Raw genomic sequence first — 17,204 nt, forward strand, 5'->3', positions numbered from 1 at the left:
GCTTTTTTGAAGCTGCTGGAGCTTCTGCTGCTCCTGATGGGACTCAGTTCAGTATTGTTCTCTCTGCAGCCTTTCACATGTAGGATTATTCTAGTGGAAGAAGTGAGAAACACGAGCCTGATTGCGTTGATTGTTAAATGATGATTTGGGAGCATTACGCTAGTGGGTTTTTTTGTAACGTGAAGTTGCTTTAAGAAGTCTTTGGAGAGGTTTTTTCATTGCAAGTTGAATTTTTTCAGCTTTACAACTGACATAAATTAGGTTTTTCCTCATGGCCGCGCGAGGAAGAGGTAACCGAAAACTGTTGCTAAGGAAGTGTGGTTTAGTATCAATCAGATTGTTAAATTCACTGTGTGGGTCTTCCTTTCCTATCTGTTATCAAACGCCTCATTCTAGTGCAGAATGAGCTGCTGAGTGTCTATCTAGACTTGGGTTTGGGTCATCTTGTGACCAGCCTAGGAGTTGTGTTGGACCAGTTGGAGACTAAGCCTCTGTGTAAGCTGAAGCTGTTCCACCTGCAGTCCTTTAACTGAAACTTGTTTCTGGGTTTGGTCTAGGTCCCTACTGCTACCCATGAGGCTTGTGGGAGTGTTTATACTCTGACTTATTATGTAGAGTTTGAAAGGAATGGTTTGAGAAAGCTTTATATAAAATAAGTTGCTAAGGGTTATAAAGTAAGATCAGATATATTTGTATTATTCATTAAGCTCATTTTTTTTCAGTTGGTTTCATTGACTTTTACTGGCATTTTAGATTTATGGTTGCCTAATTTTTAAGCTGTTGCCATTCCTTATAGAAATTCCTTGCTTTTGTTGTTTTGAAGGAAAGAAAGAAAAAAAAAAGCCAAGTGGTCATATCATAGAATTTTCCTGAAGCACTACAAATTTTCTTAAGCAGACACTGCTTGTCTCTGCTCGTGTTCTTAAACAGAGCATGAAAAGCTGTTCAAGAAATGCTGGCTGTGCTTATCTTCAAATAAAGAGAATCCTGGTTGTTTCCCTTTTGAGAATTAAAAAAGATTGAGAAGATTAAACATTCAAAAAAGTTATCAGATGAGTTGAGTGAAAACGGAGCCATGGAGGCAGGGATTTGTAGCTGATGTAGATCGTATTTGCCCGTTAGAATTTATTGTGGTATTTTGAAGAATTGAAGCTTTTGTGAAAAGATCTTAAGCTGCTCTTTTGGTAATTTCCCTTATCATAAGACAGACATTTTGGAGTGTGTGTAGAAGGGAAGGGATGGGTTCTGTCATTATTTAAGGGAGAGGTTAAATGTTTAGATAAGAATCTTAATATCACTACACTTCAGAAGTTAGTCTGTTTTTATCATGTGGATGCCTAAGATAGGACTGTGAAGGATCTGGTGGGATTCAAACCATGCTTCTTCTTTTCAAGGGTGGTAAGGCAGGGTGGCCCAGTTTTTTTAACTTAAAATCTGAGCTGACTTTATGAGAAAGATGGAAACCCCCTGGTAACTTGATCTTCTTTTTTGAAACCGGTCACGTGATGGTGTATGTGAACAGATGTTCTCATTTCTTGTCTTCCCTTACTAAATCTTGCATCTTACCCAGTCTTGCATCATGTCTTAGATAATGGACTTCTTGGGACTTGCTTTGAGTACCCTCAGATAACACTGTTTCACTCTTGAACGGAGCCTTAGGTACTATGGTAGTGCGGGTGCTAAAATTACATGTTTCTATGACAATTGTACACCAAGCTATCCTGTAGTTTTCCTTGTTAGCCTAGTTGTTTTCTTGCTTTCGCTTGACGACTTTGAACCCTAAATGATACTAAATCTCACTTAAGTAGCAGTGAAGCTTATTTATTACTTACCTAATATAGATAAACTACACTGGCAAGCCAATGGCACCTCATGATGTTTTCCTCTGCCTGAGGTGGATATTCTACTAAAGTAGAGCTTGATAATGCCAGAAGATGATGGCCTTTGAGAAAAATGATGTAATTGCCCCCAAACATAAATGCTTAGGAAAAATGGAGCTTCATCTCCCTAACTAGGAGTAGGTTATTGTTGTTGACTGTTTCGGCTGACTATGGATAATGTTTCAGGTTATGGCCTGATGTGGTATTTTTGTTTGCTTGTTCTTATTCCTATAGACTCTGTGTTACAGACTGAAAGAGTTGTGATGAGGCTATTTAAGTTTACAATCTGTTTTCTAAATAAAGGAGAAAATGGAGCTGCTCTTCGTCACTCTGGTTTATCATGCTCTGTATTTTTACTGTCGGATTGACTTGGTAATTTAACACTTCTTAAAATACAAAGTGCTAGAGTATACTGCAGGGAGAATATAATACAAATTTGTTCAGTTTGGCTTTAAAAAAAAAAAATTAAAGGCAGCATCTTCAAGGCAGCTCAGATCAGCTCTGATCTTTAAGAGAATACTTCTGCAAATCTGTAATTTCTGGTGTTAAGATGTTCCAAGCTGGTACAGTATTTCAGATGTCAGTGTTTGAATTGTAAATAATGATTGGGACTGCTGGGCATGCTGTTACTCGGGTACCTCCACAAACACACTCTAGCTGTGCATGGTGAAGTTCTTAGGAAAAATCAAACTGTCGGCATAATCAAAATAGTTGTGTTAGCTAGTCAAATGAAGAGAAGTTGTCCTGTTCTATTTTTGCCAGACTGCCTTTAAGTTGAAAAAGCAGTAACTTCTGGAGATGTTTTTTAAGACCTGCTGCATAAGGGTAAGCAATCTGCAAGAAACTAAACGCATGATCTAGCGTATTTAAACCTCAACAGCAGTTAAATGAGCACCAGGACTATGCCCGGACATGAAGTTTTCAAACTAATGAGTGCCTTAGCAGGCAAGTGGATTTCTATTTGAGGCTGTTGTGCGTTTGAACTTCATAATATTTAATTCTTGCTGTAACTGCAGACAGGAATGAGAACTCAGGTGTGAAATTAAATAATTATGGCACCATTATTTGAATATAGACATGGGTTTAATATTTGGATGAGACAGATTGTTGGGTTTTGGTTTAAGGTGGTTAAGCTTTTCTGTTAGTGATTGAGAGAAATGGAGGCATTTTGAGGTGTGTGCAGTGGAATGATAAAATGATGAAATTGGGTCTTGAAAGATGTGTTGCGAAAGTTAGCAGTCAGCTTGCTTTGGCATAATATTTGCCATCGGTGTAGGATTGAGATTAAACTGCCTGTCTGTTTAAGCTCTGAAGCACTGAGCTTTGTGTATCTAAATTTTAAACTGGTTAAAACTGTGCTATTTTGTGAACTACAGAAGTTTCAGAAGTTAAATGGCTGTCTGGAAAAATAATGGGAGGAGCAGGATTGTGCCTCTGTGGATTTACACCAGTGAGAATTTACAGACACTTATGACATAATAGTAAACGTGTGTAGACCAAACTTTCAAAACTTCTGAACTGCCACTTAATGCCAGGACAACACTGTGGCCTTTTTTGAAGTTTTTTTTTTACTCTAGAGCTGACATCTATTTAAAAAATCAGTATGGAAACAAAACTCCTAAACCAATCTTGTTCTAGTGAGAGCTAATTGAGAATAGATTAAACAATTTGAAGGCTAAATACTGCTGAAATCATTGCAGTTTCTGTAGTGCGCTCTCTGAAAAAAATTCTGTATTTCATTGTTGTGGGTTGAGTGACAAACAATGAGTTGCGGAAGGGAGAAAACACCATGTCTGAAATATCTTGTACAAACAGTGGTTTAAGAGCTAGGGGAGAAAGATAAATATATGCAGGTTTTTTAAACAATTTTCTTAATTGCACTGCTAAGCACCGTTATTAATTAGCTGTTTTCTTGACATAAAATGTCACTTACAGCAATTTGAGTACATTTAACATTTGAGATTTGTATTTCTATCAGGTGTAGATGAGTGTTTCACTCATGTTTGTCTGGTGTGCATTAACAGCTACGTTTTGGGTTGGATTTTTTTGAGCTGTTTGGCTCTTTCTTTTGTCACCTTTCTTTTGCAAGTAAAGCATGTGGTTTGGGGAAGAGCAAAACTCAAAGCTTGAATTCTTCTATTTCCTGTAGGTTCAGGTGCAAGTCCATCCTAAACTTTCCTCTACGGAAGATGCTTTACAGTACGTGGAGGAGTTAATTCTCCAGTTGTTAAGTATGTTGTGTCAAGCCCAACCAAGAAGTTTTCTGGATGTAGAGGTATAGAGAATAATTATTACAAATCTGTAATTTGAACTGTTACGTGGAAAGTTAATATATTAATCATTTCACAATGTAAAAAGGAAAGCAGTAATTATGTATCTTTAGGTAGCAGAACCTTTTGCATAAAGCCTGCTGAGTTACCTAATAACTGATTTTCCTATCAATTGAATTTGTTGTTCAATGCACAGTAAAACTATCTCTGAACTGTATTACTGTATAATGGATGGTAAGTGTAACTTGTGTACATAAAACTGACTGGTTCTTTTCAAAAGGTCTTTTTTCCCCACTGATATTGTATGCAAACTGTAGCTGCTTAGTCTGAGGCTCTGTGCTGCTTTCTCAGCGTGATGATTTAGGCTGATATACCCCACACCGTCCCGGAAATTTGAACAAAAATAGTTCAGTCACTTTCTCAGAATGAGTTGAGGAGCACTTCTTTCCTCTATATAGAAACCTCTTCTCTTACAATTGCCTTTTCAAAGATCTACAACCACTATTGCTCAGAAAAGCAGCTTGATGTTTGAGAAGAGGGCTTGATCTGAGAAGAGTTTCTCCAGCTGAGAAACAAATTCGTTAAGCTAAATGACTTAAGCTTCTAAACCCATTAATATCTTGGTAGCCCTTTGTGCTTAACCATAATTGAAAGACTTTGGTGCCAAGCTGCAGATTCCGTATGTAGTGTGCCTGTTGGTTTCCAGTACTTGGGGGCTGTGCCTGTGCCAGGTTAGGTAACAAAACAAGATGCAACTTCCTCATGTTCTGAGAGAAGTGGACGGATGGCAAAAAAAAAAAACCCAAACCCCCAAAACCTCTTAAAAAAACAAACAACAAAGTAGCGGTTTCTGAGCTCAAGATTTATGAATTTCATCCTTCCTCTTCTCTTTTGAACACTGACACCTCTAATGGTGTTCCAGTGTCCCCTTTAAATGGCTTGCCCGCTTTGCAACATTATTCTGGTCTGGCAGCTCAAGAGACAAGAAGTTTGTGGAATATTGTTTAATGCTGTGTTTTAAACACTGCTAACAAAAAACCTGACACACAGCATTGCATTACGAGTCTTACGGCTGTGAAGTCAGAATGAGAAATGCAAGAATTAGAGATGATCAAGCAACCTCAGTTTACCCCCTTTGTGTTTAAGCATAATGATGCTGTCTTTAATTATATGGTCATACACATTTATTTTTTCCCCCAGGACACCTTCATTGTTCAATCAGCAGGCTGGACTATGTTAGGGGAGTGAATTGGTATTAGATAGTGAATGAGTCTTTTTCTTTGGTAGGACCTCTGCTTTCCTTTTGCAGAAGTGTTATGATGAGGGGAGAAAAAGAAAAGCCTGTACTTCGGAAAGTTGGGTGCCACCTTCATAGAATTGTATTCCATCCCAGTTTTTTGTCAGAAAGTTTTTGTTTGTGTACTCTGTCCTGTACCAGCTCTTTGTAAGTGGTCATTAACTTCATCTTCCTCATTTCATGGTTGCTCAAATGGGGTTCATATTTACGTAAGTGAGCACTTGCAACTGAAACAGTCAGTGGGAACTGTGGTCTGAAAAAATGAAGTGTGAAGTTATCTGAGAAATTAGATTTCCGACATCTCTGAACACTAGGGCCACCAAAAACGGTGAAGCTTTTCAACTGTCCAGAGACCTGTGTGTGAGTTTCAGTAAGAGAGTTGTTCAGTGCATGGGAGAGTGTAGGTGTCCTCAGGCACCCTGACTGCTGGAAGGAGTAAATAAACTGGGGCATGTATGGTCCAACTGTAGACTATGAAACTGTTTTAAAATATGTAGGTGCTGTCGGGTGTTCTCTTTTCCTATTAAGTTCATTGCTGTTGTCAGAGCAGCTTGCATGTATACAGTCTGGACCATGTGCTGATCAGTGAAGGTGAAACAGAAAACTCATACCTCATTCAGTGACCATTCTGTACAGGGAATAAAGTGCTAGGATAAAATGCAGCCACATATTTAAATGCTGAATTACCAGGCATGCGCACAAGGGGAGCAAATTGTGCCTGCAATGGCAGCTTAATTCTGGCATTTCTCAAATTTTGAGCACTAGGTTATTCTGTGATAATGATACTCTGATACAGCCTTACGAATGTAGTGAGCAGCGTGTAGCAAAATGATAAAATTTACACATGTTGTACAAGCTTTTATATTTGATATACTAACATAAGCAAACTCTAAATAATGGAAAGTGATTTGTTAATGCAGTAATATTGCTAAGCTCGTTCAGATTGTGCATTTACCCTTTAGTCCTGGTTTGGTTTTTTTTAAGGATCGTGTTCAAAAAAGTTTTCCCCATCCTATTGATAAGTGGGCAATAGCTGATGCCCAGTCTGCTATTGAGAAGAGGAAACGAAGAAATCCGTTATCTCTCCCAGTAGAAAAAATCCATCCCTTATTAAAGGTAAGCAGTGATGTAATCTTGCTTTTAGAATGCAGTTAGGAGTTGACACCTTTGTTTCATGTAATGTCTGTATGCTGCCTGAAGTGTAAATGAAAAGAATTAAGAATATCTGTGTTTGTTACATAGTTTTAAGTGTTCCAGTTTAGTTAATTGCATATATTTCTTTTTCACTTAAAAATTAGTTAATTCTCTCTTGGACAAACAAAGCTAAGAACTCATTTGCTATGAATTTGGTTGTTCTTGTTTCATTTTGCATGACTAAGAAAACGCTTAAGAAACTTCTGGAAATAGCCCTAACTGTTTAAGTGAGGTTTTTAGTATAGTTATTGGCTGTTGTCACTTCCACAGTTAATAGAGCAGCATCTACAAAGATGCTGTTTCTTTTCTAGACCTACAGACTGCTGTGTTTCTATTACTAAAATAGACTGTGGATATGTGGTGGTGAATGTTTATTGAGTAGGGTCGTAAACTTACTGGTTTTAGTTGTAACCTACGGTGTGTATTTCATTGACTGAGTAACAGTGGAACGCTTATTTTTTTTCCTTTCAGGAAGTTCTAGGCTACAAAATTGACCATCAAGTGTCTGTTTACATAGTGGCAGTATTAGAATACATTTCTGCAGACATCTTAAAATTGGTTGGGAATTATGTGCGGAATATAAGACATTATGAGATAACAAAACAAGATATTAAAGTGGCAATGTGTGCTGATAAGGTAAGCCTAACTCTTGTTTCTCATGTTAATGGGAAGTTTTAGTTAAGCCTTGAGAGGCCATTGTCTATTCCTTATTGAGTACATGGAGCGTTGTACCTTTGAAAGAAGAAATTACTGCCATAAAATGTGGTTCCAGTAATAGAGCAAAGGTACCAAAAAGCTAATTGAGCTTACAGAGCTGTTGCTTGTGCTTATTAATAGTTAAATCTCTCTTCCTTTCGATATCACTTGCCTAATCTCAGTAATGTGCAAATGCTTTAAAAATAATTCTAACTTTAAAAATTTAACATTCCTAAGCTGTAATAGTGGAGCCTTATTTTGTAGCTTGAAAAAAGAAGGCTGAAATTAAGCTTGGGTGTTCTCCCAAAATAAGTAAGACCGTAATGCCTGTAAAAAGTAGTGTTTTGATGGTCCAGCATTTTAAAACAAAAAACCTACCTGCATTAGCATCTCGGCCTAATCCTCCTTAGCGGTCCATATTTTTATCTGCAGGTAGTCTTTTCTGTAGCTTTGGAAGATTCGTTAGGTTCAGTCAGGAACCACGTCTCTTTCCAGCAGTGATAGAGCAAGGGCCTTTGTCTGTCTTTCAGGTGCCTTTGCACTCTAGCTTCTGTGGCCACCTCATTAGCATCTCAACTTTTCCATTGTTTAAAAAACAAAGTTTGAAGTTAATCCTTTAAGGGATAGGACTTAAGAATCTCTAATATTGCTGAAGTCTAGGGATTTTCAGATTCATCACCTCTTTTCAGTATTTTGTCTTGGTCTGTGTTAATCAGTATCTTCGGTTGGGATGGTCTCTGCGTTCCAGTGAATGCCTTTGTCTCATTCCTGCTTGCTTTTTTTTCATCCTACTTTCTTCACCTTTCTTTACTCTCTTTTAAGATACCTGGTGAGGTCTTGAAGAGTCAAGTACTTCTCAGTCAGGACAGTAGTCTTGGTCACTCTTGCTTTTGGGCATATCGGCCCTGGTCATTAGGGCAGAGTTTAAAGGTGTATGTTTCAATACTTGTCATAGAATAGTAACAGAAACAAGTGCTGTTGCTGCATGCTTTTTTCTGTCCTAGGAAAGGTGGTGAGCTGAAGAGCTGTGAAGAAGTTGATTTAGGAACTACCATTACATTGCATTGGAGGAACTCTTTGATATGTACACAGAAGAAACTTTTGAAAGGCTCTAATGCAGGCCTGTTGGTTTACTGCCTCAGCAGAACAAGTCATTGAAAGGTGCTCCCAAGTGTTTTCTTTCCAGTTGCATTGAGAAACTTCATAGTATATTATGTTCATACCCATAACATGTGTTCTGCTTGTTTTTATTTTTTGAAACAAACCAACCAGAACAGTCTCTTGGCCCTGTATGCTATTTTTTTCTCGAGCACTTTCACACTTGCTTTTGTGCCATCCATCTGGAAAATTTTGCCTTGTCTGCAAAAAACAAACTCCATTAAAACGCAAGCTGTTTTTCTTCTACTATCTGCTTGTGCTTCTGATTGCTCTAAATTCAATATCCGGGGTACAGTTACTTTAATTTGTTTCTGTGGATTTCATAGTAGTGAGATACACACCCCATGAATACAGCCTGGAATTTTCTAGCTCAAGTATGTGCTAGAACTGCGTCCGTGAAGTAAAGTTAACGAATGTTGGGGAATCCTTGAATACCTGCATTATTCCATGTAATTTCTTACAGTAGTGACCCTATAATGTCGCACTCCCCAGAATTAGTTAGGATTCTCCTTATAACCTGAGTTCCACGTACATTCACTGGCTTTGAAAGATGAATCGCCTTCTGTTTTTAGAGTTTCAGAAGAAGTCAGTCTTAATGCAAAATGTCCGTTGTTCTGCTTTCAGAGAAGCTTAAGACCAGGGTGTGTAGCAGGGACCTTTGACTCACTAGGAGAAAGAACCTGCTGTGTGCCCATATACCTCCTCACTAGACCTGTATATTTTTGAGGAGTGTTAGGACAAGACCTGGGTGAAGAATGACTGCTCTAGGTAGGTGTGTTTCTCCAACATTCAAGTCTGAAGAACCTACCAGACCATCTCTTGAACTTATAGATCCCCAAGTATTCTCTTGCAGAATAGTTCCTTTGTCTAGTATCGGTAGTCAACAGCTTGGTTAACTGACGTCTTCTGGAGTGGTGCCTGTAACATGCTTTAAAGAAAGAAGACTTTTACTGTAAATATGGGGGTGAATGTCATGTTTGTTGTGGCTCATTCAGAAGTTTAATTCTTGATCTCCAGTTCTATAATTATTTTGAAAAACACTTTTTAAATTCTGTTTTCTGCCATTTTAAAACTCTAGCTCATGTTTAATGTGTTAGCCTTCCCTCCTGTGGTTCTCAGAGGGGTATTTACAGCTTTGATCCTGCAGTCTTTTCCTCAGTCTTTTCAGTGATTGACAGCAGTCATGTCAGTCTCTGCAGTAACAGGCTTAGGTTGCCATGGCTTCACCTCTGTCTGTTCGGAAGGGAGGCTGGCAAGCAGCACTTAAGTTCTCATTTATTTTGTATTGTTTGATACACTTTGTGGCTTCCTGGAAGGGTTGTAGCTCTGGGCAGCGGGTTTGTTTATAAATACTGTCCCATCTGTCTATCCCAGGACGAAGTCATCTTGTATGTTGAACTACATCTTATGCTGACTTGTTGTTAAGATTTGCTACATCATTGTAGATTGTTTGTGGACACTCTCTAGGTTTTCTTTCTGCTGAAGATATTTCAAATTAGGATGCCTTTTACTAATTTGCAGTCAACTTACTTAGTTTACCTTTAAGATGTTCTTTGAGTATTATGGAAACAACCCAAAGTGTGATTTCTGTTTGCCCCTTGCTAAGTCATCATAATGACTCCTGGCTCGTTTGGCAGAAGTGTTCCATGATCCACTTTTCTTGAGAAGTTCAAGTTATTAATTGCTTGTGTTTGGTAAGCCTTGCTTGGGTATGAATTGGGACCGCTGGTAGTCAAAGTTTTTAGAGGTCCTTCTGTCTGTAGTTCTGCAATGTGACTGCCAGCTTTTCTGAAGCTGGTGCCCTTCCTCAAGGGTCTGTTTTAACAAGAGAACTCAGGAGTTAAGGACAGAAACCAGGCCACGTACAGTGTATGGGCAGGCCAGTATTCATCGCAGATAGATTACAGGGTTCTGAGCACAATCATGTGTGACTTCCTGTTAAAGCTAAAGCTGAAAAGCCAAAATGCACACGCTTTTTTTTACTTCAGATAATATACTATCTGCAGAAACTTAGATTATGCACGGCTAATTCAGAGTAATAGAGTACAGCTAAATGTGTCTGTATACTTCATAGACCTCCTAAAATTGGAATTGATTTTAGGACCACGTTCTTGGCGAGATGCCTGGATTGGTCTAAATGACTGGGAATTCTTCAGAAATTGCCAATGCAAATAATGACTTGCAAATTCATAGCAATGAATATTGCTTTTGTAATGCTCAACCAATTGCAGAATGATAATACTTAAATCTTAACTGCTGATCAGTCTGATTTCGTGGGAATAATGGATTTCTTTTACTGGTAACTTACTGGTAGATCTTGGAAAGAAGTTCTCACTTTGTGGATTTCCCCCTCTTTGCTACCTAGGTATTAATGGATATGTTCCATCAAGATGTAGAAGATTTAAGTGCACTAACTTTATCTGATGAGGAACCCTCCACCTCAGGGGAGCAAACCTATTATGACCTAGTGAAGTCATTTATGGCAGAGGTTCGACAATATATAAGGGAACTAAATCTCATTATCAGAGTTTTTAGAGAACCATATGCCTCCAACTCCAAACTGTTTTCATCTCATGTAAGTATTGTACAAACCACAAACAAAAAAACCCCTCCTATAAAATCTATAAATCTAGGTGAACACTTCTAGAACTTAACTGTTGTCCAGTTTAACATGTCAATAGCAGAGGAAGCACTTGAGTGCTGAAATGGAAATAGTAAAGGAGCACTTGTGGGGAAGCATGGGTTTTGTAGAACTGTGGAAGAAACCACCCAGTTTACTATATTCACTTGCAGGCCTGTAATTTAAGATTTGTCACTGTTGTTCTTTGCCATGTTTGAATCATTGTAAATTTTTACATATTTATACATATATATATATAGTAATCATTTTAAAAATAAATTCTATGATCTTATATAAATTATACAGAAAACATATAATAAAATACATTTAAAAATATTGTTCTATTTAAGGAAGTGCTTGACTTTCATATCATAACAGAGTAGCTTTGCACATAACATTCTTCCTCTTAGAATTGTGTCCAATTCCCAGTTGATTTTTGTCTGGTTCTGTTGCTTTTTGCAGGATGTGGAAAATATATTTAGTCGTATATCGGACATTCATGAACTTAGTGTGAAGTTATTGGGTCATATAGAAGACACTGTTGAAATGACAGATGAAGGTAGTCCTCATCCGCTAGTAGGCAGCTGTTTTGAAGACATGGCGGAGGTAAGAAAATACTTGGGGGTTTTTTTGCTATTCATATGTATTTTAATGACTTGCACTAAGATGGTAAGTGCATCTCTGTTCTAGCTGCCTTTGTTTAGGTTGAGATCTCTTCTTCCAGCCCCACCATGATGAACCGACTGCCCATTTTTGAGAGTGCTTTTACCTTTTTTAGTCTCTAAACCTCAGTTTTTATAGGGCTGTTTAAACTTTAGAGAGCTGGGGGCAGGGGTGGAACCCTGAAACGAAACACCTGTGACTAGACTTCAACAGAAATGGAAGTGTCCTGTAAATCGGCTGCAGATCAGGATTGCTGTAGAAAGACAAAGTGGAACAGGCCACTTTGCCAACAGGCTTGCTAAGCTGGTGAGGAGGGCTTTTGAACTAGGCTTGTTACTCAATGGAGACAAAAGCTTGCAAATAGAAGAATTAAGAGAAGGGGACATGCACAACGGAAAGCATGACAACAAAGGCTCCTTCACCTTCCTCCTGAGAAGGTGGGATGACCAAAGGCTCATCTGAAGTGTCTGTTTCCCCAGGGTGCATGTGCCCATGTACAGATCGGAGGATCTGGGAGTCTGTGCACAGTTGCAGAGCTGTCGTGACTGGAATTAGGGACATGGCTGGAAGGGTTGCATGATGGTGGGCTGTATGAATGAATACAGGCACTCAAGAAGGACAGGTGGGGAAGATGAGGCCAGGAGGCTTAACAAAAGATCAGCTCAAATTCATGGAGCTCTGTTACGAAATGAATGATGAGCTGGCTGAATGCTTAAGGATCAGGATCAGAGAAGGCCACCAAAGGGCATGTTGTGGTCAAGCTTCTCCTGCAAAGACTGCCCAGTTGACAAGTGGTCAAAACCACCTCTAAACAAGTGGGACACCTCTCCTTATCACAGGCCCTGGTTCTCTTGGGAGAATAACCTTCCTGACGTCTGCTGGGTGGACGACTGACTGTGGTTCAAGTAATCCAGAAGACTTCTGGAGAACACTGGGGACAGTTTTTTGTGGCACATGCTGATGGGCCAACTAAGAAAGGTGCTGCACTTGATCTCTTCCTCATGAACAAGGAAGAACTGGCAGGAACATCGTAGTTAATGGGAGGCTTGGCTGCAGGTGGTAGAGATGGTAGAGTTAAAGGTCCTGAGAAAAGTGCGGGAGATAAGCAGACTGAAGAACCTGAGCTTTGGGAGAGCAGACTTAGCTTATTCAGGGAATTGGGAGGCAGGATGACATTGGTGGCTGTCTTGAGGGTAGAAAGGGCTCAGGAGAGCTGGTTTATTTTCAAAGGCAGTGTGTTCAAAGCACCAGTCCTTAAGAAAAAGGGTAGGTGTGTCAGGAGGCAAGGACAAGTGCAGTTTGGAATTTCCTGTTTAACCAGACTTGGGCCCCTCATTACAAGAAAGACATTGAGGTGCTGGAGCGTGTCCAAAGAAGGGCAACGAAGCTGGTGAAGGGTCTAGAGAACAAGTCCTGTGAGGAGTGGCTGAGGGAACTGGGGTTGTTTAGTCTGGAGAAAAGGAGGCTGAGGGGAGACCTTATTGCTCTCTACAACTACCTGAAAGGAGGTTGTAACGAGGTGGGTGTTGGTCTCTTCTCCCAAGTAACAAGCGATAGGACAAGAGGACATGGCCTCAAGTTGCACCAGGGAAGATTTAGATTGGATATTAGGAAAAATTTCTTCACTGAAAGGGTTATCAGGCACTGGAACAGGCTGCCCAGGGAAGTAGTTGAGTCACCATCTCTGGAGGTATTTAAAAGACTTGTAGACGTGGTGCTTGGGGACATGGTTTAGTGGTGGACTTGACAGTGTTAGGTTTATGGTTGGACTCAATGATCCTAAGGGTCTTTTCCAACCTAAATCATTCTATGATTCAAAAAGAAACGAGCTTCCCAGGTGTAATGTAGAAGCATTGTCTAGGCAGGTGGAAATGGTACTAAGAGGGCTGCAGCTCAGCTGGAGTTAAACTTGTTGAGGAATGTGAAGCAAAGCAAGAAGGGCTTGTATAGGTAAAATAGTGTGAAAAAGAAGATGGTAGAAAATGTGGCTATTTTGCTCATGGGGTGAGAGACCCTGTACTGGAGGACATGGAATGGACTAAGGTACTCAAGTCTCCTTTGCTTGGTCTTTAGTGGCAAGATGTGCTTCTAGGTTTCCCAGTTAGGCCTGCTACTAAAGATTGAGGGAGAGAGGTGAAAGTCAAAGATCAAGTTAGGGACTGTTGATCTAAGGTGGATATATGCAAGTCTGGGGCAGGACAGGATGCTGAGGCAGCTGGCTGATGTCATTGCAAGGCCACTGTCTAGAATTCTTGAAATTTAGTGGTGATCTGTGGAGGTCTCCAGTGACCGGAGATAAAGTGTTATTCTCAATCTCAAAAAGACTGATGAGGAGGATCCTGGAAACTAGAAAATGGTCAGCCTCTCCTCAGTCCTTAAGATTAGCAAATCTTTCTGGAATTCACATCCAGCCATGTGAAGGACTAGAAGGTGATTGGCAACAGCCAGCACAGATTTCCAAAGGACAAACTGTACCTGACCAACTTGACTGCTTTCTAAGAGGAGATGGCTGGCTCCATGGACAAAGGGAAGAGCACTTAATATCGCTCATCTGAACTTAAGCAAGGCCTTCAGCACAGTCTCTCATATTATCCTTATAGTCAGCTTGGTGAGATGTAGACTAGCTAGTTGAGTTGCAGAGTGGGTGGGGAAATTGGCAGGACTGGCAGGCTTAAAGGACCGTCATCAGCAGTACAAAGTCCATCTGGTGGCCAGTGGTTAGTGGCATTCCTCAGGGTTTGATACTGGGACTGATACTGTTTAACGTCTGTATTAGTGTTGTGGGAGAAGGTCTTCCTCATCAAGTTGGTAGGTGATGCCAAATTGTGGGGAGACACACAGGAGGACAGGACTTCTTGGGGGACCTGGCAGGCTGGAGAAATAGACCTACAGGAACCTCATAGAGTTGAGTAAAGGCTAACATGAAGTTCTGCACCTGGGACCAAACAACCCCATGCAATGGTCCAGCTGCCTGGCTGAGGAACAGTACTGCGACAGGGCTTGTGGAGATCCTCAGAAATCAGCAGTGAAGGCTAACTGCCTACTAGGTTATATTAGGAGAAGTGTAGCTGGCACATTGAGGGATCATTTCTGTGTAGCACTTGACACCACATCTGGCATACTGTGTCTAGTTTTGGTCTTCCTAGTACAAGACACACTTATACATGAGGGTTGCCATGATGATTAAGGAGTTGAGGCCCGTGATATACAAAGAAGGCTAAGAGTGCTGGGTTTATTCAGTCAGAAAAAGAGAAGTCTGAGGAAGGAGATCTTATTGCTGCCTTCAGTTTCCTGAGTGGAAGGTGTAGAAAAGACTGAGGCAGGATCTTATTGGAGGTTCACAGTAGAGAACTGTGAGGTGAGATGAGAGAGAGCATGCGGATGGTAAAAAGAGTAATCCTGATTAGATATTGGGGGAAAAAATCTGCAACGAGAACAACTGAACATTGGAATAGGCTGCCTAGAGAGGCTTTGGTGCCCCTGTTCTTAGAGGTACTCAGAACTCAACTGGATGAGACCCTGGGCAACCTCAGCTAGCTTTGACATTGGATCTGGCTTTGACCCTGAGGTGGGCCCTGCTTCAGAGAGGAAATTGCACCAGTTGACCTCCAGAGATCTCTTCTAGAATGAACTACTCCATGACTCTGTGCATGTACAAGTATTGATTCTTCTCTATAGGTGTTTTGGGAAAAGTATGCAGAAAAATCTCTGCTATGTAGTGTATGTATTCTCTTTAAGAAATACAAAGTTTAGATATTAAATCGGTTTTGTAAAATTATTCTGTATTTCTTCTTAGGAGCTAGCATTTGATCCGTATGAATCATATGCACAAGATATTTTGCGCCCTGGTTTTCATGATCATTTTCTAAGTCAATTATCAAAGCCAGGAGCAGCATTTTATTTACAGGTAACTTTCTTTTAAGTAAGCCTTATTATTGATATTACTTTAATTACATTATATTGTTGCTTCATTGTGTTTATTGTTTTAAGACTGAAACTTATTTTGTTTCTAGTCAATAGGTGAAGGCTTTAAAGAAGCTGTTCAGTATGTTCTACCCCGGCTGCTCCTTGCCCCTGTTTACCACTGTCTTCATTATTTTGAACTGCTAAAAGTAAGAACATTGTGTCAACCTGATGTTTTTTTCACAGTTCTCAGTGTTGGATACCAGAGCTTTGTGTGCTCTGTTAGGTGTAAAACTTTTTACTAGAATGTGAGTAATAAAACTGCTATGATGAAAGAAAAGGTTATATGCTCTGGTGCATGCTGTAACTAACTGAATATCAGCTTGTCATTTCATGGAAGTTTTACAGCAGCTAATGATTTGTGTTGAATAATCAAGTTTCTATTAATTTAAAAAGCAATGGAGATCTAGGTACTCATATTCTTGGAGTGGTTGCTTCAACAGTGGTAAGAGATAATGGCAAATGGCTGTATTACAGAAAATGTCCAAGGCTTTCTCAAACTGTTACTTTGTAAATTTAAAATAACAGTAAGATTTCCCTTCAAACTTCATTTTATTTTCATAAAAGCTTCAGTGTTCTTGCAGTGCACATCCCATGGTGGTTGTAAAGGTGCTATCCTTCCTTCAAAGGGAAGGCTTGGTTGATATATACACTTCTTGGGCTTTTTGTAATGAGACCTCACATTGGTAGGGTAACAGTAAAGACTCTAACATACACATGTAAAGAAAATTGCTACAGAATGTTTTTCTGGGGCATTTACCAGTTAGCACTGAATAATAATCTTTAAGGAGTGTAGAGCATTTTGAGGAAAACTTTCTAATAGAATCTTCATTTGGACTTAATGGAAACTCATAAGGGATACAGTGTTCCAAACTTAATTACTTGGGGAAATTTGGATCAGAAGTAAAAAAAAAAAAAATCTCGTTTGAAGAAATCTGGGTGTGTTTTTCTTGAATGGTTGGTTGGTTGTCTTGGGATAACCCAGTAGTTAGGTCATCTTTGAGTCTAAGTGTCTACAGTTTTAACACCATTTTTACTGATTTAGATCTACACATACAGCTTGGGCACGTAGCTCATCTGGTATAACATGCTTTTTTTAAATTTTGAAACGTATGCTTGATCTGTTTGTCTAGCTCATGGGTTTGGTCTGACTTTTCAGACATTTAACATATTACGCATTTCCTTTCATGACAGTCCATTGGAAGGGAGGTATGGTGCAGCTTGTCTGCATTTTGTATGATAAAGACTTGCACAGACATAAGGTTTCTCTGCTCATACTTTTATCACACAGTCTCAAAATGCAGTACCTAGTGGCTTTGCATACTTGCATGTGAACATGGTATTGTCTTACGTAATAGACAAAGCATGAAGGATTAACGTCGTCTGACGCACAGGCATCCTGTGTTGCTTCTTGTCATTGGTAACTTTAGTGGGGGAAAGAGGGCGTGTGTGCTTACAGAAGT

General features: G+C 39.6%; 1 protein-coding gene across 5 annotated transcripts in view; it reads left to right on the top strand.

The window, feature by feature from the left end:
- SOS1 (SOS Ras/Rac guanine nucleotide exchange factor 1) overlaps nt 1-17,204 on the top strand; it is a 53,971-nt gene that overhangs the window by 5,231 nt on the left and 31,536 nt on the right. For 3 of the 5 annotated variants that reach the window (XM_052781054.1, XM_052781057.1, XM_052781055.1), the window contains 7 exons: nt 4,030-4,155; nt 6,432-6,563; nt 7,113-7,277; nt 10,861-11,070; nt 11,578-11,721; nt 15,575-15,685; nt 15,792-15,890. In XM_052781054.1, coding sequence (XP_052637014.1) covers nt 4,030-4,155; nt 6,432-6,563; nt 7,113-7,277; nt 10,861-11,070; nt 11,578-11,721; nt 15,575-15,685; nt 15,792-15,890 — 987 coding nt within the window. Of the gene's footprint in view, nt 1-4,029; nt 4,156-6,431; nt 6,564-7,112; nt 7,278-10,141; nt 10,190-10,860; nt 11,071-11,577; nt 11,722-15,574; nt 15,686-15,791; nt 15,891-17,204 lie in introns of those variants that run through there. The other 2 variants (XM_052781056.1, XM_052781058.1) reach the window with 2 other exon arrangements.

This window comes from Harpia harpyja, chromosome 3 (assembly GCF_026419915.1).
Source record: "Harpia harpyja isolate bHarHar1 chromosome 3, bHarHar1 primary haplotype, whole genome shotgun sequence".
NCBI lineage: Eukaryota > Metazoa > Chordata > Aves > Accipitriformes > Accipitridae > Harpia > Harpia harpyja.